This window comes from Canis lupus, chromosome 3, assembly GCF_011100685.1.
Source record: "Canis lupus familiaris isolate Mischka breed German Shepherd chromosome 3, alternate assembly UU_Cfam_GSD_1.0, whole genome shotgun sequence".
Lineage (NCBI taxonomy): Eukaryota > Metazoa > Chordata > Mammalia > Carnivora > Canidae > Canis > Canis lupus.
The window spans coordinates 24,271,640-24,295,948 of record NC_049224.1 but is presented as its reverse complement, the minus strand read 5'-3'; the positions used below and the strand labels follow the sequence as shown (position 1 = coordinate 24,295,948).

General features: G+C 39.8%; 1 protein-coding gene across 1 annotated transcript in view; it reads left to right on the top strand.

Annotated features, from left to right (window-relative positions):
- Positions 1-24,309, top strand: part of VCAN (versican) — a 111,376-nt gene that overhangs the window by 58,895 nt on the left and 28,172 nt on the right. Inside the window, 4 exon segments of the mRNA XM_038532407.1 lie at positions 8,141-10,282; positions 10,285-13,365; positions 16,756-16,869; positions 19,193-19,306. Coding sequence (XP_038388335.1) covers positions 8,141-10,282; positions 10,285-13,365; positions 16,756-16,869; positions 19,193-19,306 — 5,451 coding nt within the window.

Below are 24,309 nucleotides of genomic sequence, written 5' to 3'. Positions count from 1 at the left end.
TACCTTCTCCATATCAACATGGAAACTAGAAGCAAATACATATGGTTATGTCCGAAGGATTCTTTTGACTCTACTACCAAAGTGACTTTGTTCATTATATATTCACATTGAGAAAAACAGTGATTACCACCCTGATATAAGCCCTATATGAATGCTGGATTTGGAAAGAAGGTGAATGATGAAAGAAAGAAAGAAAGAAAAAAAGAAATTGAAACTGTGTCTGCACATTTTGATTATCTGGATTTTTATATCCAGAAGAGTCTTTAGTGTTTGCATTATCTCTATAGTTCTCTAGTTGTATCTTAGAGTTCAAGCTGCTACCACAGTCAAAGGACAACGGTTTCTTCAGCCCAAAATTCCCACATATTTCAAAGGAAATATCAAAATCTAGTAAAATGTAAACATTTTTGTTCTTGATGATAAAAAACCAAGCAGACGTTCTTCCAACTAAACTCTTGAAGAGGGGCTGCGTGGCAAGAGTATGAAGAGCGTTCATGTTTAAAGGATCCCTTTACTCACTTTAATTATGGAACACAGAATTTAGAAAGAGAGGTGACACAAAAATATAAACACAGCTAAGGGATTTATAAATCAGAAACAACCTGACCTAAGACCTATGGCATACAAATCAAAGACACAAGCAGTTTGGGCTGAGGAGTTTTAGAGAAGATGTCCTGGAGAACTGAGGGCATTAGCTGGATCATTCATAAATGCATGGGTGAAGTTCAAAGGAGGATTTAAGAAGCATTCCAAGTTAGGATGGGAGGGCTCTTCTTGAACAGAAGTCGAGCTGGGAGTGAGATAATTAGACAGGGACAGGGACATGGAGTTGCCGGGCTCCCAGGCAGAGAAGCAGAGGATTCTAACAGAGAACTGAAGGAAGAGGATACATATGGGGATAGTTAATGGGACCGTTCAAATGCCCTGTTGAAGAGGTCAGGTGGAGGAGGTGAGCAGAAACTGCTATTGACTTTTGGAGAAAGGAGTAACATAATTAAAAATAAAATGGTGTCTAGTGAAGTTTTTCTTACCAGCTATAATTTAGAGGCCTTAAAAAGGAAGTATAAACATATTTATTTATGAGAGTCATTTGTTTTACTTTACTCAAAGCTTTTACTTAAATTTTAAACCCTTGATTCTGACCAAAGCTTTTTCTGGTGTTGGGATATTTGTTTACTATCTATCATCTCTCTCTCTATCCATCTCTCTATCTATCCATCTATCTATCATCTATCATCTAAAGCTTTGACGGAGAAGTAAAGTGAAAAAGATGATAAATGTACTGCCTATGGTTGGTTTTTGTTTGTTGTATCTTAGGGAACTTTGAAATCTAAATAAACCTGGCTTACTTTTCTTTGGCATAGCTCTTTATTTTATTGTGCAGAAATGCTTGAAGGTCCCAAACTTAAGTTATGAAGTCCCCTGGGCCTTTTCTGTAAGTAAGAAGAGCCCACACTTGGTGATATCTCCTTAAGCACACTTAGACCAGATGACTGTATCTAAACACATTCTTTCCACTTGAAGGAACAGCATTATTAGCGGATTATCTCAAGTTGGGGAAAAGAAATGATTCCCATTTATCATCCTTATAGCATGTCTGCCTCTTAAAAGTGAGGCCATCAGAAACGCTTATGTTGTTTATATACATATATTACCCTTTCTGGGTGTAAAATTCATGAATTGAGAAATATCGAATTCTTGCTCAGCAAGAGGAGGCTGTCAGTGTAAGATAGCATGCTCGGTAGGTGTACCAAGTGAACCTCGGCTGGCAGAGTGAATAGAGGGGTATGGGTCACAGAATCTAATGCTGGTCTCCCAACCTTTACATTAATCTCTCTCATCTCTGGAGAGTTTGAGTATTGATATAAATATCACTTGATTTTTCAGTTATTAAGGTAATTAAAGATGCAAAATTATCTGGAGAGATTTGGGGAGGGTGTTTATATCTTCATTACTAATGTCAATTTTTCTTAACATACTGAGTTGGCACCATTTTTAATGTATCAAATTTTGAGAATATTGAGAATTTAGGAGGTCTGAAACAATATGATTGAAATATATATTAGGTGGGAGCACTTGGGTGGCTCAGTCAATTAAGGTCTGACTTTGGCTCAGGTCATGATCTCAGGGTCCCAGGATCCAGCCCCCTGTGGGACTCCCTGCTCAGTGGGGAGTCACCCACTCCCACTCCCCCTCCCCCTGCTTGTGCTCTCTCTCTCTCTCTCTCTCTCTCTCTCTCCCCTTCAAATAAATACATAAAATCTTTTTTAAAAAAAATTATGTTAGGTGATTTTTCTTTGCTTCCTGAGGTGCCAGCATTTTATTTTAATTAAGAACATATCAAACATGAATGAAATTGAGACATTTTTTTCTATCTGGTTATTGGACCCATAGATATGTATCAAAAGATATAGGGATCCCTGGGTGGCGCAGTGGTTTAGTGCCTGCCTTTGGCCCAGGGTGCGATCCTGGAGACCCGTGATCGAATCCCACGTCGGGCTCCCGGTGCATGGAGCCTGCTTCTCCCTCTGCCTATGTCTCTGCCTCTCTCTCTATCTCTATCTCTCTCTGTGTGACTATCATAAATAAATAAAAATTTATTTATTATCATAAATAAAATAAAAATATAAACATCTTAGAGAACTTCAAACTTTCTATTTAAATTCTATAAGTATTGCTCAGCCACTTCAGTATGATTGCCTATTGTGTTTTTAAAATTAGGAAACAAAATATTTTTTGTTGCACATTAAAATGAAATCCATTTTACTAAAGAAATGTGATCCTAATATCTCTCTGCTGAGTAAATTGGTATATAGTTATATTTAATTAAAAGCTCCTAAACTTAAATAGTAAAATTTCCTAAAGAGAACGTGAACTTTAGCCAGCTGCTTGTGCATCTTAGCGACTATGTTTTGTGTCTGCTAACAGCATGACTGGAAGACTTGTGCTGTGTGCACAAAGCTCTGCCATGAAGTACTTAAAAATACTTGGTGAATAATTTGGGGTCAGCTTGCAATTAAGCTTTGTGTGAAATGCCATTAAAAAATCTATTAAATGTGGTACTAGTATATTCAGGTCAAGCTGTTAAAATACATTTGTATAAACATAGAACAGATTATACATACACTGTGTAGAGTTCTGTGGTTTGACTCTTGAAATCCAAATAAAAGTTATATTATCCCTAGAATAAAATTCTAAAATAGAGAGTCTTTTATAAGGACTTGTTCATCTAAGAGCTGGGGAAGTTAATTGCCCCATTAGGTTGTACCGTTAGTACAAAATAGAGCAGATCATAATTTTGGAACGAGATACTGGCTTTTACAATAGCACAGGTGTCCCCGCCCCCACCACACCCCACAAAGAAACTTTTATGGTTTGCAATAATTATAGTACTTATAACTCTCAAATAACATGTGTGGTAGGTGTGGGTAGTAACAAGAAAGGGATGAAGAAGTAATTTTAAAGACTGAATAACAAAAAAGGAGCAAATAAGAATATGGGTGAGAAGTAAGGTAGCAATGATAGGAATATGGGGTGGTAGGAAAGAACTCACCCATCTGTACTGGATAGATTTCATAGCATTCACACCCCCTGTGAGTTTTTAAAAGTATGGGAACAAACTAGCTGCACTTGACAGACTACAGTGTAGATTGATCTGTAGAGAATCTGTCGGTAGAAACAAAAATTACCACTAGGGCCTTAAGCCCTAGACAATGAACTTTTCCCTCACTCCCCGAATGATATTAAGAAATCTGATAAGGACTCAGCGGTTGAGGGTCTGCCTTTAGCTTAAGGCGTGATCCTGGAATCCCGGGATCGAGTCCCACGTAGGGCTCCCCTCGAGGAACCTGCTTCCCCCTCTACCTGTGTCTCTGCCTCTCTCTCTCTCTCTCTCTCATGAATAAATAAATAAAATCTTAAAAAAAAGAAAAAAGAAAGAAATCCGATGAAACCATTTGGAAGCTGGCACAGCTTATTTAAAAGATGGGTATTAGTCACTTAATTGTGAGGATAAGGAAAAAGGAAACAAAATAATCTCAACTCTTATTTTGTATCTGTTTAAGAATTCTCCTTTGGTAGAATATTTTTGTAATGCATATCAAATGAGAGCTTTTTAAAATGAATCTTTTCTCAGTCACTGTTGAGTGTGATGTGCTGATAGTTCTTTGGTGGTTGCCAGCTTCAGGGTATAATGAGAAGCTTAAGACAAAACAGCTTAAGATGTTTCTACCTTTTCTACTATCCTAAAAGCAAGTCAGAACAGATACTTGGGAGGCAGGTGCAAGAAGGAATCCTAGATTAAACGTAATGATTGGTGCATTTACAGCATGTACACTCAAAAATTTTCCTTTTCAAATAAAGAGCAAAAGAGTTTAGTAAGGCCATTTTTCTAACCTATTGGCAAGAGCATTTGTTTAAAAGAGAGAAAGAGGCAGGCAGAGAGGACCAGACTGGGAAGATGTTCTTGGAGGTCCTAAGTCTCTGTATGGAGTTGGTAAGCAAGTATCTGCAATATAGTCTGCTACGTAATAGGTAGTACATTCTGTACAATCAATGGGCTTCTGGGAAGATGGTACAGTGGGGTGGTATGCATGGTGCGGTAGTGAATTTAATTCTGTATCCAAAAACCAATATGTTTGTTGGGAATATGCAAAGGCCATCTCTGCTATGTTTGAATTGCTGTGAGTGAGATATTGCGATATAATTATTTAGGGCAGAAAATGGAAGATATTGCATCTCACAGTTGAATCTTTTGGTAAAATACTGTGATGATGGTCTAAAATGCTAAGGGAAGTCGCCGTAGATCCATGTGCAATAAGAAATCTTGAGGTTCCTTATCCAAGTGGAAAATGGACTAAAACAATGGAATACTTTGTTCATTGGAACTAAAATTAGAGACCATAAAGTGAATGCCAGGGTCTTTTATTAATTGAATTAAGTCGATTTAGTAAGAATTGATAGTCAATGAAATTAGCATATAAGGTTACAATTATAGTTCTTTGTTTTCTTTCCTGGAGGAAAAAAAAGCATTTTATTTTAAATTATTCATTCCTTTGTAAAACATTTAAGTGAACATCATGTCATGTCAGTTCCTTTGACACACTGACAGTTGGCACACTGACATACCTTAGCGTTCTCTTTCTTTCTATTTCTTCACTCCACTTATTTTTTTAATAATAAATTTATTTTTTATTGGTGTTCAATTTGCCGTCATACAGAATAACACCCAGTGCTCATCCCATCCAGTGCCCCGCTCAGTGCCCATCACCCATTCACCCCCACCCCCCACACTCCTCCCCTTCCACCACCCCTAGTTCGTTTCCCAGAGTTAGGAGTCTCCCTTTCTGATATTAGAAAGGGAGACAGAACACTCCACTTATTTTTAGAGCTACCAACAACATACATTGATGGGACCTCCATTTATATTCACTAAGAAGGTCATGGGATATGTTTATATCAGTTTTTTTTTATACTATTTTTTAAGTAAGGAATTTATTTAGAAACCTATATAAACCTATGATGGCGAAGAGTGTTATTTACCCTGTTCCTGGCCTAGGAGTTTATAAATAAACAATATCAGGCAGTTATTTCCTTATTTATCTTATGTTTGTTTGGAGAAGCTTGGCTGAATGATTGGTTTTATCTCCATTATTTATAAAACAGTACAAATGGGATGGGGCTTCTTTATATGCTTGACACAGACCTATGTTTCCTATTTAAAGTTCTTTTGTATTTAAATGAAAAATGTGTGAATTTAGTGTTCACACGTGTGATACTTCTTAATGTGAATTCTAGTTTTATTTACACCTCATGAAACCTAGTGCAAAGGGTTGAATATAAAACGAGAGTATTAGCAACTTAAGAGAGGCATGTTTGTGAAGCTCCAGTTAAATGCTGTTAAAGTCGTACAAAATAGTTAAACTGAGTCTGGCTTACCTCAACTATGTTAAGATAGTATTAGCAATGAGAGACTACTTAATTTGGTGATTCGATAAAATTATTGATGTGATATTTCAAAAGATTCATTTGTACAAAGGCATTCTCATATACATGTATGTACATGTATATTATCTCCCATTTTTTTTCATAGCAAAAAAGTGGGCTTCACTGCAAGCCATATTAAGAGGTGTCATTATGTGAAGATTTTATTGTGTCCTTTTTGTGTGTGTGTGTCCTCTTTTAAAACGTATACGCCACGAGTCACTGTCAGATCATAGTAACAACTTCAGTGAACAAACTTATGCTTTTAATTATATTTTTTTTAAAAAAACATAAGGCATTTAGTCATTTTCTTGTTTGCAGTTAAGAGTTGTTGCAGCATCTGTGGCAGAAATCATTTGTATTTATGTTTTTGTAATATACTAGAGTTATGCGCTGATCTCACTTCCCTTATGGTAGTATTTTTTATTCATTTGAATACGTATAAACCTTTGTTTACATAGCTGAAAGGCTGAATGTATGAGGTGGAATGGGAGGGAGACTTGGTTTTGGACATATGATTAGGGTAAGAATAACCCAGCCCTATGCAAGTAATAGTTTATGGAGATTATGCAGTGAAGATGGGATATACAGAAGAGTTTTCTTTTTTGCTTTTATTAGGGTGCAAGGGATAAAGGTAAATATAGTATATGTCTTCCAGTTACATAAAGGTCTTGTGGTCTTTGATTTTCTAGCAAACCATAGTTAGAAACATAGAGGGGCTTCTTTGACTTCTTATCGATGGTTCATATACTTCTGAATGTATGTTGATGCATAACTACTACAAGCAAGACTGGTTCCTTCTCAATAGAGTTTTTTCTCTTCTGACTTATCGGTAAATGCTGGATGTGGATCCTTTCGTACATGGAAGGGAGTGGCTTCTTGCTACAGGAACAGGCTCCCTACTGATGGGGGGAAGGGATGGCTCCGTCATAATTATTCCTTCTGTAAGCTTCTTGGGTTTAGCCTGAGCACATGTGGCATGAATGGGGCTGGGCTGAAAATTATTAATTCTACAGTGGTATTAATTCTACAGAGGTATTCCTGGGGTGGGAGAGCGAGATGCCGTATGTCCTCTGTGCTGCTCTCTGTCTTCTTCATGGGTCTTTGGGCCCATGGGCACCTTCTCACAGGATCGCGACACTGGGACTAGGACACCTGCACCATAGTGGCAAAGCCCTCTCCTGGGACACTTGACTTCCACTCTGATGAAAGTCGGGGCCCCGAATTTCTTCCTTCCTGGTGCCCAAACAGGGAGTTTTGCTGGCCTATTTCTGGAAGCAAAGGAGTCCCTTGAGCTTAGTAGTTGGTACCTTATAGCAATTTACAATCTAGGGAGTGCTCAGAGGGTGTGTGTGATTTAAAGTTTGCTAGTTCAGATGTTTAGATGTGACTCCTCAACTTCCGATGGAGAACATGTTAATAAAAAGAACTATAACTGACCCGTTCCAGATCATTCCTCACGAAGGACAATGGTGTAAAGTGTGGTGGGCTCTTCCTTCCTGGTGATGGCAGTGAGCTGTCCCTGCGCGGAGCCCTCCCCCACCCCCAGGCCTTCCTGCCCTCGCATCCGGCCTGTGGCTGCAGCCTAGCCTCTAGATCTTGTCTCACTGTTACACTGGGGAGGGGCTGCTGTTGCCCTGTGGAAGGACCATAAAGAAGCCTCTCTTGAACTTCTCAAGATAGATTATGGCAAGAGAAGAAATCTCTTCTCGTTTCCTTGTTGACTAGAGGGCGTCTCAGCCTCCCCTTACCTAAACCGACAGTCACTCAACTTTTCTGTATGATCTGGTGAGATGATCTTAATTTTTCTTTTTCTTTTTTTCAGTTCACACACATTCGAATTCCCACATTTCACGATTATAATGTGCATATGTGACTCCTTGTTTCATTTGAAGACTGTAGCTTTGTTAAACGTGTTGAGGAGTTTCCATAACGTGTTTCTATGACCTTGTATTGGATTTACTTCTCCTATTGTTCATGTGAATCCGCAGACTTGGAGACTGAGAATCATGTGTTGAAGGGTGATTGTACTTTATGTGAAAAGATTTGAATCCTCTGTGTGCGTGAGTGTGATCAGCCAGGCTTGCTATCGATTTCTTCTGTTCAACACTGCCAAATCTTCTATTCAAGTATTGTGAAAACTCTTTGTTTCTTTCAGGTCGAATGAGTGATTTGAGTGTAATTGGTCATCCAATAGATTCAGAGTCTAAAGAAGATGAACCTTGTAGTGAAGAAACAGATCCAGAGCACGTTCTAAGTTTACCTGAGTTAATTGAAATAACATTGTACCACAGTGAAGAGGATGAAGAGGAAGACGAAGAGTGTACCAACGCCACCGACGTAACGACCACCCCATCAGTGCAGTACATTAATGGGAAACAGCTAGTCACCACCGTGCCCAAGGACCCAGAAGCAGCAGAGGCAAGGCGTGGCCAGTTTGAGAGTGTGGCACCTTCTCAAAATTTTTCACATAGCAGTGAAAGTGAAACACATCCATTTGTGGTAGCCGAGAATGGATTGTCTACTGCCGTGCAGCCTAATGAATCAAAAGAAACAACTGAGTCGCTTGAACTGACCTGGAGGCCTGAGACTTACCCTGAAACTCCAGAACACTTTTCAGGTGGTGAGCCTGATGTTTTCCCCACAGTCCCATTCCATGAAGGAGAAGCCACAGACGGGCCAGAGTCGACCCCAGAGAGAGGCCTTGAGCTTGATAATCTGGTCCATGAACCTATAGAACATGTACCTCTGTTTTCTGAAGAGTCCTCAGGAGATGCTGCTACTGATCAGGAGTCTCAAAAAATGATCTCTTCAAAGGCTACTGAGGTGACATTTGGTGAAGAGGCAGAAAAAAGTACTTCGGTCACGCCTGCTCCAAATGTAGTCCCAAGTTCTGTGTCGGCAGATGTTTCAGAGGACGTATCAGTCACCTTCACACGAAATGTCCTCCTTCATGGCCCATTGTCCACTGTAGAAAGCTGGGTAGAAATAGCCCCTCAAGAAAATGTAGAGCTCTCGGGGAGTCCTTCAATTCCATTCCCGGAAGGCTCTGGGGAAACAGAAGAAGATACAAATACAATGTTCACTGTGGCAACTGATTTATCACAGAGAAATATTACAGATACGCTGGTTACTTTAGCCACTAGCAAGACCACGATCACAGAGAGTCTTTCTGATATTCCTGCAACCACCTTTCATTCCAGTTCTCAACAACCTTCCACAGAAGTAGCACCAACGAAATTTGTAGGGGAAACAGACACACCTGAGTGGGTCTTCAGGCCACCTCTTGAGGGAAAGAGAAGGAAAGAGGAGGAGGAAGAGGGCACCACAGGCACAGCTTCTACAGAGCAGGTACATGTATCCACACAGAGATCAGATCAATTGATTTTACCCTCTGATTTAGAAAGCTCGAGTGAAGTGACATCTAGCCATTCAGCCTCTGCTACCTGGAACAGTCTTATGTCCTCCACAAAACCCACACAGCCTGAAAAGGCAATGACAGGTTCTGCTCTTGTCTCCACGGAAACAAGTGTTTTAGACCATCTAGGGGCACAGACTGCTAAGCCCAGCAGTAGCAGTCAATCTGGGTTTCAGGAAGGGCTGTCCACTCTTCCGGGTAGGCCTATCTCTTTCTCTCTGGAGCCAGGCTCTGGAGAAGCTGCTGCTGACCCAGAAACAGCCACTGTTGCTTCATTTTCATTAAATTTAGAGTCTGGAATTCCAACCGAAAAGGAAGCAGCTGGCACTTTGTCTCCCCATGTGGAAACTATATTCCCTTTTGAGCCGACAGGATTAGTTTTGAGTACTGTAATGGACAGAGAGGTTGCTGAAATTACAAGCCAAACATTCAAAGAAAACTTGATTTCAGAAGTCTCGGGAGAACAAAATCATGGGCCAGAAATAAAGGGCTTTTCTACAGATTTTCCCTTGGAAGAAGATTTCAGTGGTGACTTTAGAGAGTACTCAACGGTAACTTATCCTACAGAAGAAGAAACAGTAATGATGGAAGGCTCTGGGGATGCAGCATCTAAAGATACCCAGATTTCATCATCTGTAGTACCTGCTTCAGATCATAGCAACCACAGAGCTGACCCGGAAGGACCTAGTAGCACCTCCGTCAGCACTTCCGCCTTCCCTTGGGAAGAGTTGACAGCCTCAGCTGAGGGCTCAGGTGAGGAGTTGGTCTCAGCAAGCACTTCTGTGGACCACGTGTTTCCCAGTACCATGGGAAATGCTTCTGGTACAGATTCCCCATTTATTGACCAAGGATTGGGAGAAGAAGGTGCTATTAATGATGCCAATAAAGGTCCACCGTTTTACCAACCGCAGAAGCTGAAGGTACTGAAGCAGCCACAACCGAAGGGGAAGTGAGAGTAGATGGCACGGTTTCAGTGACCTTTCCTCAGACTATGGAGCCAGCCAAATTATGGTCCCTGCAAGAAATCAACCCTGTACAGCAGGGAACTGAAAGTGAGACAGCATCAGAGGAAGAGATTGAAGAACCAAACTCTTTTGAATCCCCTCAAAGCTCTGTTGCACCAGAACAAATAAATTTTGATTCACAAACCTTTACTGAAACTGGACTCCGAACCACAGATTATTCTACGCTAACAATGAAGAGAACTGACAGTATTGGTGAGGAAATGGAGAAGGAAGGCATTTCCTTCACTGATGTGTCTACTCCAGATCCAGATGCAAAAGGCTTGGGACCCTATACTGCTCTCCCTGAAGTTACTGAAAAATCCCATCTTTTCTTAGCTACTACCTCAGTGACTGAATCTGTATCAGCTGAAAGTGTAGTCACAGATTCTCCAGTCGAAAAGGAGGAAACTATAAAACCTTTTCCCAAAGTTGTGACGCCAATAATTAAAGAGGCAGACACTGATCTTTTATTCTCTGGACTGGGATCAGGAGAAGAAGTTTTGGCCACTACAGTGCCAGTGAATTTTACTGAAATGGAACAAATCATGAGCACATTATATCCCCAGGTTTCTCAAATGGAGAGTTCAGAAACCAGCCACATAAGCAATACAACGGAAGACTATGAGGGAATGGAAAATGTAGCACACGAAGTTGGACCACCCATCTCCAAAACAGACAGCCTCTCTGAAGATAGTGAGACAGCATCCAGCACGACCTTACTAGAAATTGTAAGTGACACCACAACTGCAGGACCTTCTACGGCACCTCTCACTTTCTCCACAGATGCTGAACATCCCCAACATGAGACTCACGGTTGGGCAGAAGAAATCCAGACTAGTAGACCACAACCGATGACCGAACCAGTCTCTAACGAGAATTCTCCAACGGCAGAAACAAAAGAAACAGCGACCCCTCCCTCCGACTTTCTGGCTAGAACTTACGGTCTTGAAATGGCCAAAGGATTTGTTACATCAGCACCTAAACCGTCTGACTTGCTTTATGAACATTCTGGAGAGGGATCTGGGGAACTGGATATGGTTGATTTAGTCCACACTTCTGGAACTACTCAGGCAAGCAGGCAAGGAAGCACCACATTTGTTTCTGATAGATCCCTGGAAAAACATCCCGAGGTTCCAAGTGCTAAAGCTGTTACTGTTGATGGATTCCCAACAGTTTCAGTGTTGCTGCCTCTTCATGTAGAGCAGAATGAAAGCTCCCCTGCTCCAACTAGCACACTGTCAAGCACAAGGTCATATGAGAGGTCCACAGAAGGTGCTGCAGATAGCTTCCAAGACCATGTCAAAGGGTTTGAGGATTCCACTGTCAAGCCTAACAGAAGAACAACCACTGAAAACATTATTATAGATCTGGACAAAGAGGACAAGGATTTAATACTGACAATTACAGAGAGCACCATCCTTGAACATCTCCCTGAGTTGACATCAGATAAAAATACTATCATAGATATCGATCACACTAAACCTATATATGTAGACATCCTTGGGATGCAGACGGACATAGATCCAGAGGTACTAGCCGGACCCCATGGCAGCAGTGAAGAAAGTGCCCAAGTTCAAGAGAAGTATGAGGCAGCTGTTAACCTTTCTTTAACTGAAGAAAACTTCGAGGGCTCTGGTGACACTCTTCTGGCTAATGACACTCAGACAACGCATAGTGAATCGATGCCTTCGGAAGACAGAAGCCGCTTAGACCATACGGGCTTTATCTTCACAACCAGGATCCCTGTTCCCAGCACAGAAACAGAATTAGATATTTGGCTTCCCACAGCGACCTCCCTGCCCATCCCTAGTCCATCTGCCACAGTTACTCCAGAGACCGAGGAACCAAAAAGCGAAGCAAAAGCCCTGGATGACACCTTCGAATCAAGTACTTTGTCTGACGGTCAAGCTATTGCAGACCAAAGTGAAGTTATATCAACATTGGGCCACTTGGAGCCACGGGATGAGTATGAAGAAAAGAAATACGTAGCTCCTTCTTTCCAGCCAGAATTCTCATCAGGAGCCGAGGAGGCACTGATCGATCCTACACCCTACGTAAGTATTGGTACTATCCACCATATGGCTCAGAGTTTGACAGAGGCACCTAACGTGATAGAAGGATCCAATCCCTCGGATGACACTGATACAACATCGGCAGCTTCAGCTTTTGCCAAGTTGTCCTTCCAAACACCATCATCTCCGCTCACCGGCTACGTAGGCAGCGGAGCCTCTGAGCAGGCAGAGGGCCCCCAGGCCGGTGCTGTGCCTGGTACAGATGCTGGCATGGCTCACGGGTCTCCAGGAAAACTTGCAGACACTGAAGTGACTTTCACATCATCGAGCGAAGAGCCCTTTCACATAACCGAGCCTCCATCCTTATCTCCTGACACTGGATTAGAGCCTTCAGAAGATGAAAGTAATCCTAAGTTATTAGAACCAACAGAAGCTTCTCCCACAAAGCCGACTGCTGAAGAAGGAACTGAGATTCTCCAAGGTTCTCAAACCCAAACCAATATTCAACTGTCTGGAGAGACAATGAAGAACCATGTTAGAACACCCGAGGCTGGAACTGTGGTCACAACTGCAGGTGAAATTAAGTTAGAAGGTGCTACACTGTGGCCACATTCTACTTCTGCTTCTGCAGTTTATGGAGTTGAGGCAGATGTCATGCCTCAGCCCAGCCCACAGACTTCTGAGAGGCCCACCGTTCCTTCCTCTCTGGAAATAAACCCTGAAACACAAGCAGCCTTGATCGGAGGGGAGGATTACACAGTAGCAGCATCTGACCAGCAAGTATCAGCGAGGATTCTTGATTCCAATAATCAGGCCACAGTAAGCATTGCAGAGTTACATACTGAGCTCGCAACACCGTCGTTTTCCCTTCTGGAAACTTCTAATGAAACCGGTTTCCTGATTGGCATTAATGAAGAGTCAGTGGAAGGCACAGCAGTCTATTTACCAGGTAAGGTCACAACATTGATAAATCTGTTTCCAAACTTGGAAACAGTCCCTTGGTCCTAACACATATATGCATATGGTTTTTATTGTGATATTAAATCAGTGGAGATTTCTATATTATGCACATGACAACAGCACAGGCCACATTATTGAGTCCATAATTGGATGCAGAGAAAGTAAGTGTAGATTATTTCTGGGCTTCATAGATATTCTTTGTATTTTTCTGGGTTTTAGAAACAACGTACAATTGCGGCATAGGAAAAGTGAAATTGTTAATAGTGTAAAAATTCAATTTGGTTTTATTTATTTATTTTTATTTATTTTTTCAATTTGCTTTTACTCATTAGTAAAATATTGCTTTGCCATATGCCCCTTATTATACATCTTGTTTTAAAAACAGGAAAAAAACTCCAATTTTTAAAAAGCTCCCATTGATGGGTGCTATTACAGCAATATCAAAATCTGTTAGGCCTTTAAAACTTTTTGAACAGTAAATAATTCAAATAAACATTCATATAGTTTGTGTAATACCAGTTATCAGTTCATACTTTTATGTAATTTCCTTGTTCCAGATAGTCTGCGTAATGCTTCTAACACAGTGCTTAGCCAGAGTGGGTATGTATTTGCGCCCTGCCTGTCAAAAGAGGATTTCTGTTTTTTTTTTTGTTTTGTTTTGTTTTTTTTTTACTGAATGGACAGAAAGCACGAATTTGATACTTGTTCGTACAGACTCTCTTATACGATCTTCATAAAATTGCTGTATTTTTACTATCATCATCCCCATATTATTATCCCTACTTAAAAGGGTGGGATGTGGATTTTTAGAGAAGTTCTGTAATATGCCCAGGCTTGCATAGCCACACACACCATAGCATTGGTGGGATTTGAACCCAGATCAGCTCCCCTCCAAAGCCATGGTCTTTTCATTGCTCTTTACTGGTTTCCAATTAATATAGTATTAAAATGAATAATTGATATTTAATGATTTGTAAACCAGAAATCTTGGAATATTTACTTTGTAGGACTTATTTTCCTTTTTTTTTTTTTTTTTTTTTTTTACTTATTTTCCTTTTAATCTGTCTTGATAGTCTTGAAGTCTATTTTAATGGTGTTTTCTAGTAATGTTAATTAAATAGCAATGTCAGGGAAATCCACAAATAGCCATTACCACCTAGCCACTACTTAGAAAAAGAGAAAAAAAAAATCCGTACTTCAAGGGCTGTGTTGTTGAAAATATGTTTTATATTAATGAATATGTTTTACAGCATGGCTATACCTAGAATTATTCTCCCGATCGTTTCAACATTATCTTTTGTGCCATTAATGCTTCTGTTTGTTGTGCTTCAGATAAAGTAAAATAATCAATCATAAAGTGCAACTTTTATAAATGACTTGAAGTATTTTATGAATAAAATTAATCAGAGGTGGTTGATGGATTTTGTTGTTGTTGTCACTCTATATTTAATCTGTAAATGATAGCCTAGTAATCTGGCCAATATTTATTCTTTTATAATTTAGTTGAAAATACTTCAGGTTGGTGAAAATACAATACAGAAATCACTGGTAAGTCATAGAGAGTTAGGTTTGACAGGTGGATGAGAAATGTGTACCAGTAATCCAGACCACAATTTATTTCTCTAGAATGAGAGCTTGCGTCTTCATTGCAAAGCAAATTGTGACTTTAGGCGAATTCAGTAAACAGCAGCTCACTCTGGATTGCCTGGTTTCTCTGTCGCAGGTTCAGCTTTCAGAGAGTAATACAAACTGTTTAGGGAAGAACAAAATTCATCAAAACAAAACTTTTCTCCTAATCTAAACTATTTTAGGTTCACAGAAAGATCCACTTTCTTGCCAAGTCCTTGTCCCATACTCTCAGCATGGTGTCTGGAGTCTGTGGTGGGAATAATAATAGCACTTCACATTCATGTGGCACATCACAGTTTTATCAAGCACTGTCACATAAGTGTCATTTTGGTTTTGCACTGAGGGCAGCCTGTAGATGTGTTGTTGACGGCATCCTTGACATATAAGCAGTGTACGTTCAAAGCCAGAAGGCTAGAATGGCTAGGGAGATTTTACATATTTTTAGAACTATAGGAGAAAGAGTCTTCAAAAAATTGGGGTCCTTTCTGAAGAGTAGGTGTAGGCATCTGAATTAACCTGATTATAATGTTGAACCCGCACATGTGAACTTTCTATCGAGTCTTTCTCCTAGTCCAGAATTTACTTAACACTCATAAAGTTTGAGTTTGACTCTCTTGTGTAGAAAGGCTCAGTTACCTTCTAGAGCAGTGCCTGCTTATTCGAATATTCCTTAAGTTCGTGTTTCAAAGGTAGATAACTTTTTTCATGTGTAATTATTTCAGGGTTTTGGGACTGAAGATTCTCGGAAATATGGTTTTTGTTCCATATGTAGCCTATTTATTTCAATTATTTTGTAACACCTTCCACAACTCTCATCTGGACTTTTAAACATTTAAAAGCATAGGCAATTCTGAAAAAGTACTCAAACAATAAATATAAGTGACTCACGTAAATACAGTTATCTAAGCAGTATTACAGACTTAATATATGTGCTTGAAATATTGTAAAAGTATTTGCGTCTAGGAAACATATTTTAAAGTGTTTCTCCTCAGAAATTTGTGTCTCTGGCCTTTACATTTATCTTCTGAGAGTGTCGATTTTATTTGTGTTTTAATAAGAAAACTGTAATAAAGATTGGGGGTTTCAAAAAAATTGGGGGTTTCATTTTAGGTGAGATTTTTGTCTTTGGGTTTGTTTTTATACAGTAGAGTTTAATTTGTGTGTTGCTTTTCTTCAAGTATAGTTTAAAGGAGTACATTTGGAACGTGTTTTTGGAAAAAGCATATTAATGTAGCAGAAGAGACTTCAGTGCACACTTTCGAAGAAAAACAGTTTCTGAGCATTAAGTGGTAAAAGGCAATAATAATTCAAATGATGATAACAAGCCAAACTGCTAAACAGAATGCATGTTTTGTGTATCCAGCCATTTCACATGAACTAACCTCGTTTAAAAGAATACATTTTCCATTCACTGTGCACATATGTGTAATCATTTTTGACTAAAATCAATTGCCATTATCATGCCAACTAAATCTGCAGTAGAATATATTAGTTGCCAGATACTGTACAAAATATTGTTTAAAAATAATGATGACTGAATCCCAGAAATGAATAGATGCATTTTGTAACAATTAGTTATAATGCCAAGAAACACTCCAGAGAGTAAAGTTAATGTTAATTTTTATGCGTAGTATCTAAATTGCTATGGTAAAGCTTGTATTTTGGTAGCAATAAGTGGCAATTTATGCTAAAAAACATTGAAACCTGGATATGAGCCTAATTGCCTTTCTTACTTTCCTGCACATGGTAGGACCCGATCGTTGTAAAACGAACCCGTGCCTTAATGGAGGCACCTGTTATCCTACTGAAACTTCCTACGTATGTACCTGTGTGCCAGGATTCAGTGGCGACCAGTGTGAGCTTGGTAAGATGTTCTTGTCTGAAAGAGTGCAATGCTTTTCCAGAAGATGTACTGGGGCAGAACTCATATGCTCAAAGGATTTCAGAGAAACCCATGTGTATATGAATTATTTCTTAAATGACATTAAAATCATAAAGTAATTTAAGTAGAGTCTGGGGACAGGTGTTTACTGAATTTTGTTAAGATACCCAAAACTCAGTGAAGCTTACTGAGGTAAACTGTGTCTTTTTATAGTTTTTGTAGATAGGCTTTACAAGTGTAAAGTTGCATCAATAGTAGGGAAATATTTTGCTCTATTTCCCAACATCTACAAATTAATAATCAATTTAAATACAAATTTTTTTAAGAGGTTGTATTTTAAAAATGAGGGAGTTCAGTTTTTGTGTTGTGAGCTCATTTGCTCCTCTGAGGTGGGGTGGGCAAGATCCAGAGGCCAGCCTAACCCATCTCTTCCTTAAGAAGTTTTGAGGTTGTTGTCCTGTCCTCTTTTTTTTGGAAATATCTTTTTTTTTTTTTTTTTACTGAATCAGTTCCCTTCACTCTCACTTTTATTTAGGTTTCCTTTTCTAAAAAGAAAGAAAGAAGAAAAAGAAAGAAAGAAAGAAAGAAAGAAAGAAAGAAAGAAAGAAAGAAAGAAAGAAAAAAAAAAAAAAGACCCCAGTTTAGATTTGGCTAAATGTAGATAGACCTGTCCTCTGAGAAAACAGAGGATGGGAATACATTGGCCAGGTGGTCCTTTTAGAGGTACCGTAATGGTTTTCTCCTACGATTGAGGAAAGAAGGCCCATGGATAACACTTTAGATTGCACAGAAATACTGAGATAAAATCCTCAACATTCATATTAAAACAGTGCTCATCTTTAAAAAAAAAAGAAAAGACCAGGTCAATATAGCTAGTAAATTCTGTGTGCTAATTAGTAGGGAGAGAGAGAGCGCAATAGATAGCATTTGAGGAATAATTACATCTTAAGAATCATATTTACATATATATGTATAAAAGCATCTCTTTGGCCCCCATTCTGTTTTACATTCGAACCCATTTAAAATAATTTAATGAGTTAATATATGTGAAGCGGTTAGAACAGTGGCTGGCATCATAAAAGCGTTTGGTATCACTACTATATAATATCATCATTACCTAGGTCATTTCTTTAGGTAGCAATACATTATATACCTCTTGGAAATGTATTTTACTATATATATTTATATATTTTAACTTTCTTCTAAATTATGAGCATAAATTAAATTTTTAGTGGAATTGTAAAATGCTATGAGAATAGAGCATCAATTTCATCAGAGATCATGGAGGTCTGGGTCAAAAGGTGGCATTTACTATAGATCTTGAAGTTGGGAGGACTTTGATAGCTGGTGGTTGGAGACTCAGGCACAGCAAACAAAAGCACAGACACCACAAATCGCAGAACGCATTTGGGCGACTGCAAGTATTCAGGTATGCCTATCAATGGGTTTGGGGGAGAGAAGCATATTGGGAGAAAATCCTTGAAAGCAGCCTCGATCTGCATAGGTCTGAGAAGGTTCTGAATCCAGTATACTGACAAGTTTACCTCCTCCTCTAGTAGAGTGATTTTGAGACTTTAGGGTGTATCAAAGTCATGTGCAAGACTTCTACAGGACCAGTTGTTATTCCCATCCCCCACGGGGCCTCATTCTGTAGGTCTGGGGTGGGCCTGGGAACATGCATCTCTGACATTCTCAGGTGATGCCGCTGCTGCTGGTCCAGGGACTACACTTGGAAGATCTCTGTCCTGGGCAGTTGGGATCTATTGAAGGTTTGGAAGCCAAAGAGTAAATTGTCATGACCATGTTTGACGGAGATGGCAATCAGCAGAATGAAGGGATGTACTGGAAAGGGAAAGGCCCAGAGGCAGTCAGGCCAGTGACATATTTTCAGTATTGCACAGGTGAGGTAATCAGAACATGAGCCGGGATCTATTGAGGGTGGGAAGACCAGGGAATTCTTTGTCCATGTCCATGTTAGAACTCATGTGACCATCTAAAAGCAATGGAGACATTGACCCTCCTCTGAATAATTCTGGAATTTTCTTAGGGCAACCAGATTTAGGAAATCCAGTGCAAGGAAGGTCAGTTAAGTTTGAATTTCAGATTTTAAAAAAGAATTATTTTTTAGTGTAATTAACCCTATATGTACCATGGGATATAGTTGTAGTGAAAAATTAATATTTTTTAAAATCTGAAATTCATATATAACTGGTTGTTCTGTTCTTTATCTGGCAACCTTACACTAAATAGGATCCTTTGACCTTTTCTGAAAGTACTCTTATGGCCTTTTCTGATTTGATTTCAGATTTCGATGAATGTCACTCTAACCCCTGTCGCAATGGAGCCACGTGTGTGGATGGTTTTAATACGTTCAGGTGCCTCTGCCTTCCGAGCTACGTTGGTGCACTTTGTGAACAAGGTAAGAGCTGTTGCAACATCTGTAGGATGAACAGTACGGATTTCATTTCAAATGTTATTTTAGACAGCTTTTCGTCATCATTATTTGGATGGCTTTAGCCAAGCTGGCCATACTGCATGTTTGTTCCTACAGGGGATATTCACAGGTTACCTAAGTGTGTTCGGTTTCCTTATGTGTCCATAGCCCCTGCCCCCTGAGAGATAGCATTGCCTTAATCACTACTGTTCTGCTGATAAAACAGAATTGCACACAGGCACGCTGAGCAGAATTTAAGGACATCTAGCCAACAAAAGGAACGTGTTGTAAGTATTCTTCCTGAAGACAAACTAGGCATTGACCTTAATCCACCTGGGTGGCTTGTAGTATGCAAGGTGTAGTGTACACCTTGATACAAGGAGTATCAAGTTCAATGCTAGTTGCCTTTATTTTCTCCTCCCAAGCATTTGAGAGTCAATGGGCCCATTTCTCATAGTCAGTCATCTCTAGAAAGTGCACTGCTATAGTTGTTAGAACACATTAGCTTTGGCTTAGCAAATGTCATGTAAAAGGTATGGTACATCTGGTCAACAGGCAATTTTCCTATGACACAAGCATCTACTTTTTCTGAATGAAACAAAGGCCTGTGTTCATGACTGCTTGAATCTCATGATCCCTGTAATTTGTATTTTATGGCCAACCTGAGAGTGTATTTTAGGTGGTTAATGGTAACATTTCCTAGTCATCAATCAGAAACAGATTGCACATTCAGCATACTCAGCTTTGAAATGTCGATTTCCTTTACTTAAAGTCATGCGGTGGTTTGGCTTTGACAAAAGCGCCCAGTGCCAAACTCCCGTTCCACCAGACAGAATGAAAACGTATTAGACACTCAGACACATTGTTCTGGCTGCGCATTCTGCTTTACAATGTTAATCCAGACATCACCACAATTAGAACAAAATCTAAAGCAGCATGTATTGAATTGCCAATCAAAGAGGGTGAGTGATGGCTCCATTTGTAGGTTTTTCTTTCTCTCTCTTGCGTAGAATGAGTCTGTTTAGAATTTAAAAGGTAAATATGAAAATTGGCCGGGCAAGATCTTCTTCTTAAGGAAAACAGTAAGAAAGAGGCCATTTGTTGAAGAAAACGAAAGGGTGAGATACTTGAAATGTCACGTGTGCTTAAGTGATTCTGGCTTCCAAGTTCCAAGTCTAAGGAGCAGTTCAAAAAATCATTCATTCAACAAATGTTTACTGAGCACCTACTACTGTCTTCTGAGCGCTATCCTGGGTACTGGAGGTGGAACTTGGAGCAAACTAGATAACGTCCCCAGTCTTGGTGACTCAGCATCGTTCTTGGCAGGGAATAAAAAGAGATGCTATTTGTTGAATGCCTCATAGTTTACCAAATGTTCCCAGGTACATCATTTCGTTTAGTTGACAGTATTTCTATGTGGTAAGTGGGCCAGAAATTGAGGCTCCAAAAGGAAAAATGATATGTTCAAGATCACACAGCTAGTAAATTGGAGAGTGGGAAAAATGAACCTAGGCTGCCTTATAAAGCCCACGTTTTTCTAAATATCTTAATAACACACTTTTTAAGTAACTCTCACAGATAAGCATTTTACTTATGTGTAAATTAAAAAGGTTTTGCTTTTGGGCACTTGGGTGGCTCAGTGGTTGAGTGTCTGCCTTTGGCTCAGGGTGTGATCCTGGAGTCCTGGAATCCTGTAGGGAGCCTGCTTCTCCCTCTGCCTGTGTCTCTGCCTCTCTCTCTGTGTCTCTCATGAATAAAGAAATAACATCTTAAAAAACAAAAAAACGGTTTTCCTTTTTCCCCCTCTCATTCATGGTATCACTTAGTTTTCAGGTACATTCTATTTTGTCTTAAAGCAAGTGTGCTTTCATCCACATTATTTGCTAAGAAACAGCTATCCCAGGCTGTTTACCCGATGCAGCTGTGCTTCTGTGATTTATTGCCAGGACCCTGAAAGATTTTTTTCCCCTCTTTTCAGGTTGCCTAAGAACAAATGTTTTTTTCATTACCAGCAGCATTGTTGTCTAAACAGTTTTCTATCCAAATTTCAGTGATGACTGTGTTGTTTCTTCAGCTGACCTTTTCTTCTCTGCATTAGTAACTTCCCAACTCCCAGCAGCTCTGGAGTAAGGGACCTATTTGGGTAGAATGATAACTGATATGAAACCTAGAAGGGGATCTTAGAACAGTATGGGGACAATTCTGTACACACAGGTTGCCCCAAACCGAAGTCAGTGATGCAGTTTGCCAGCAAGAAGTGCCTAAGTGTTGACAGTTTCTTAGGGTTTGACAGCTGTATGTCCTAGATATTGAAAACATTACCTGCATGACATAAAGAGAATACATTTTTAGTAAAGTTGTTTTTTTTTTATAGTAAAGTTGTTTAAAAGTGATAGTTTTGGCTTCTGTAGTGATGAACAGGAGGCGTCATACCATCCCTCACCACAGCCAACACACACAGGCAGCCAGCACACACACAAAACTAAATCTGGGTCTTTGTAATGTAACCTATGCACTGTAGTAGTCTTCAAGCATAAGTATTTCCATATGTCGGATGACTTTTACAAAAATATCATCCTAATGTGTTGCTTTTAATAAATGAAATGTGTGTCACATTATTTTTAGGTGAGATTGGAAAAACAGACTTCTGATAACTCCTATCAGAATAGCATCCTAGAAGATGCTGCTTGATATCTAGGCCTTTATTATGCATTTAGTGAATTCATGAATAATAAAAGTTAAGTAAGTTCACGTGCATATTTGGCTTTTTCTTTCAATAAACAGTCAGTTAAGTGGGATTTGCACATGTATTGATAACCATTAGTAACATAAATCTATGGTTTCAGTAGCACAGATGAATAAACAAACAAGCAGTCCCATTTGGGACCTGTGTTCTGATAGCAATACACACCCTTTTTGACTGAGAAAAACACTGTAGCAGTGGTGTGGCCGTGCATCTAAATTTTATGATCATTTGGGGTTTTTTGGTTTAAGAGAAAAGTACTTAACGATCATCTGTTTTAATGATAAAACACAAAGAAAGACGACCGAACTAAAACTATTGGGTTAACAGAAGATATGAGTGCATAGAAGAATTTTTTTCTAATGCCTTATTCAATATGTTAGGGATCCTCTAGGATTTTAAGCTGTGTATTAAAATAAATATTAATCTCTATGGTTAGGGCAAGCTATGCTAGCATAATAACACATGACTGACTTTGGCAGTAAGAGTTTTCTGAAAATCTTTCCAATTCTCCTCCCCTATAAACTAACTCCCTGATATATGAAGATTGCTCTTCTCGCCACCCCTCCTACCTCACCTCTAAATTCTTCCACAGGAACATCGCAAAAGGATAATTACTGCATCCAAGTAGCCAGATTGCACTTCATCCTTGGGGGCTGAATGCTACTTTTATGCTAAACCGTCTAGCTGCGCCTTGGTTCTTTTCCTATGGGATTTGGTGGTCTCCACCAACACTTTAATAAAAGTCAAAACTTTCAGTGCACAGTCTTTAAACCAATTAGTCAGCTGGCTGTAACTAAACAACACGCCCAGTAGACTAAACTGAAATAAAGCCTGCTCTCTGAGATAAGCTGCATCTGTTGTATGACGACGGTTGAAATCCCTGGAGCTAGGAAAACATGAAAATCTCTCCGAATACATACTTTCCCACAATTATAGAAAAAGGAGTGAATGGTGTGAGAGTCAGGAGATGATGTGGCTATCAGTTTGGCCACCAGGTCTGACGTATGAAGCAAGCATTTATTTCATCTAGAAGGTTTTTGTGTCCTTCGGCAACCAGTAAGATTAGGGGAAGGGAGGGTGGTTCTTAGGTAGTTTGGAAAGTTTTCTGGGTGCCTAAAATTCTATAAACGTTGCAGCTTTGTCAGTGTTTGCATGTAACTAGCTCGGTACTTTTGTGAGGTGTGTTTGTGATAGTCGAAATCATTTCCACTGATCATCACTGAATACATACTGTTGACCCCACCTGTGCATGGACGACTCTGTGGGAAGGTTGTTAGCAAGAGTATGGGACAATGAGCCAGGCTGCTTTCCTATGAAAATATATATACTTTAAAAGATTTTTTAATTTGTTTATTCATGAGAGAGAGAGAGAGAGAGAGAGAGGGGCAGAGACACAGGCAGAGGGAGAAGCAGGCTCCACGTAGGGAGCCTGACGTGGGACTCGATCCCGGGTCTCCAGGATCAGGCCCTGGGATGAAGGCAGGCACCCAACTGCTGAGCCACCCAGGTGTCACCCTTTTTTTTTTTTTAAAAGATAGATTTATTTATTTATTTATTCATTATTCATTCATTCATTCATTCATGAGAGACACAGAGAGTCCTGTGAAAATATTTAAAAGCAGGCAACCTAGAATCTAGATAGTACAGCTGAAGCTTCCTGACAGTGTAAAATTTAGGAATTTAAAAAATGCTCTCATCCCCCACCAGGATAGTGGTTATAGTGTGCTCATTACAGGAGAGAAAATACACACGTACGTACATAAACACAGACATGTGTGTGCTCAGCCTAGTAGAGCGTGGGGCATGCCGTTCAAGAACTGAGGTTGTTTCATTCTTAAGAAACTTCACATACTGGTGGCCTTTGCACGGGGAGTCCCCTCTCCTTCCTCTCCTTTGGGGGAAGGAGGCCTGCAGTCCCAGCGACATCCCAGATGCTGACTACTGGTGAAGGATTCTTTGGCTCTCTTTGTAAATCTTGACAAGAGCCTGTGGCCACCCAGCTCTCTCTCTGGGAAGTAGTAGAGGAACTACTCAGAGAGCCTTTGAAGTCCTTATTCAAATAGAGCATTCATAATCCTATTAGCTGGAATTCTTATCTTATCACTTGAATGATTCTCTTCAGAAAAGTTGTGTTGGTGAGGACTTCGCCCTGGGTCCTTCACCGGGGAGTCAGTAGACACTGGGCCTGAGAAGTTTGGTCTGGCCCCTCTCCCCGTTTGCTTTCCTGCTGAAACTGGCTCTA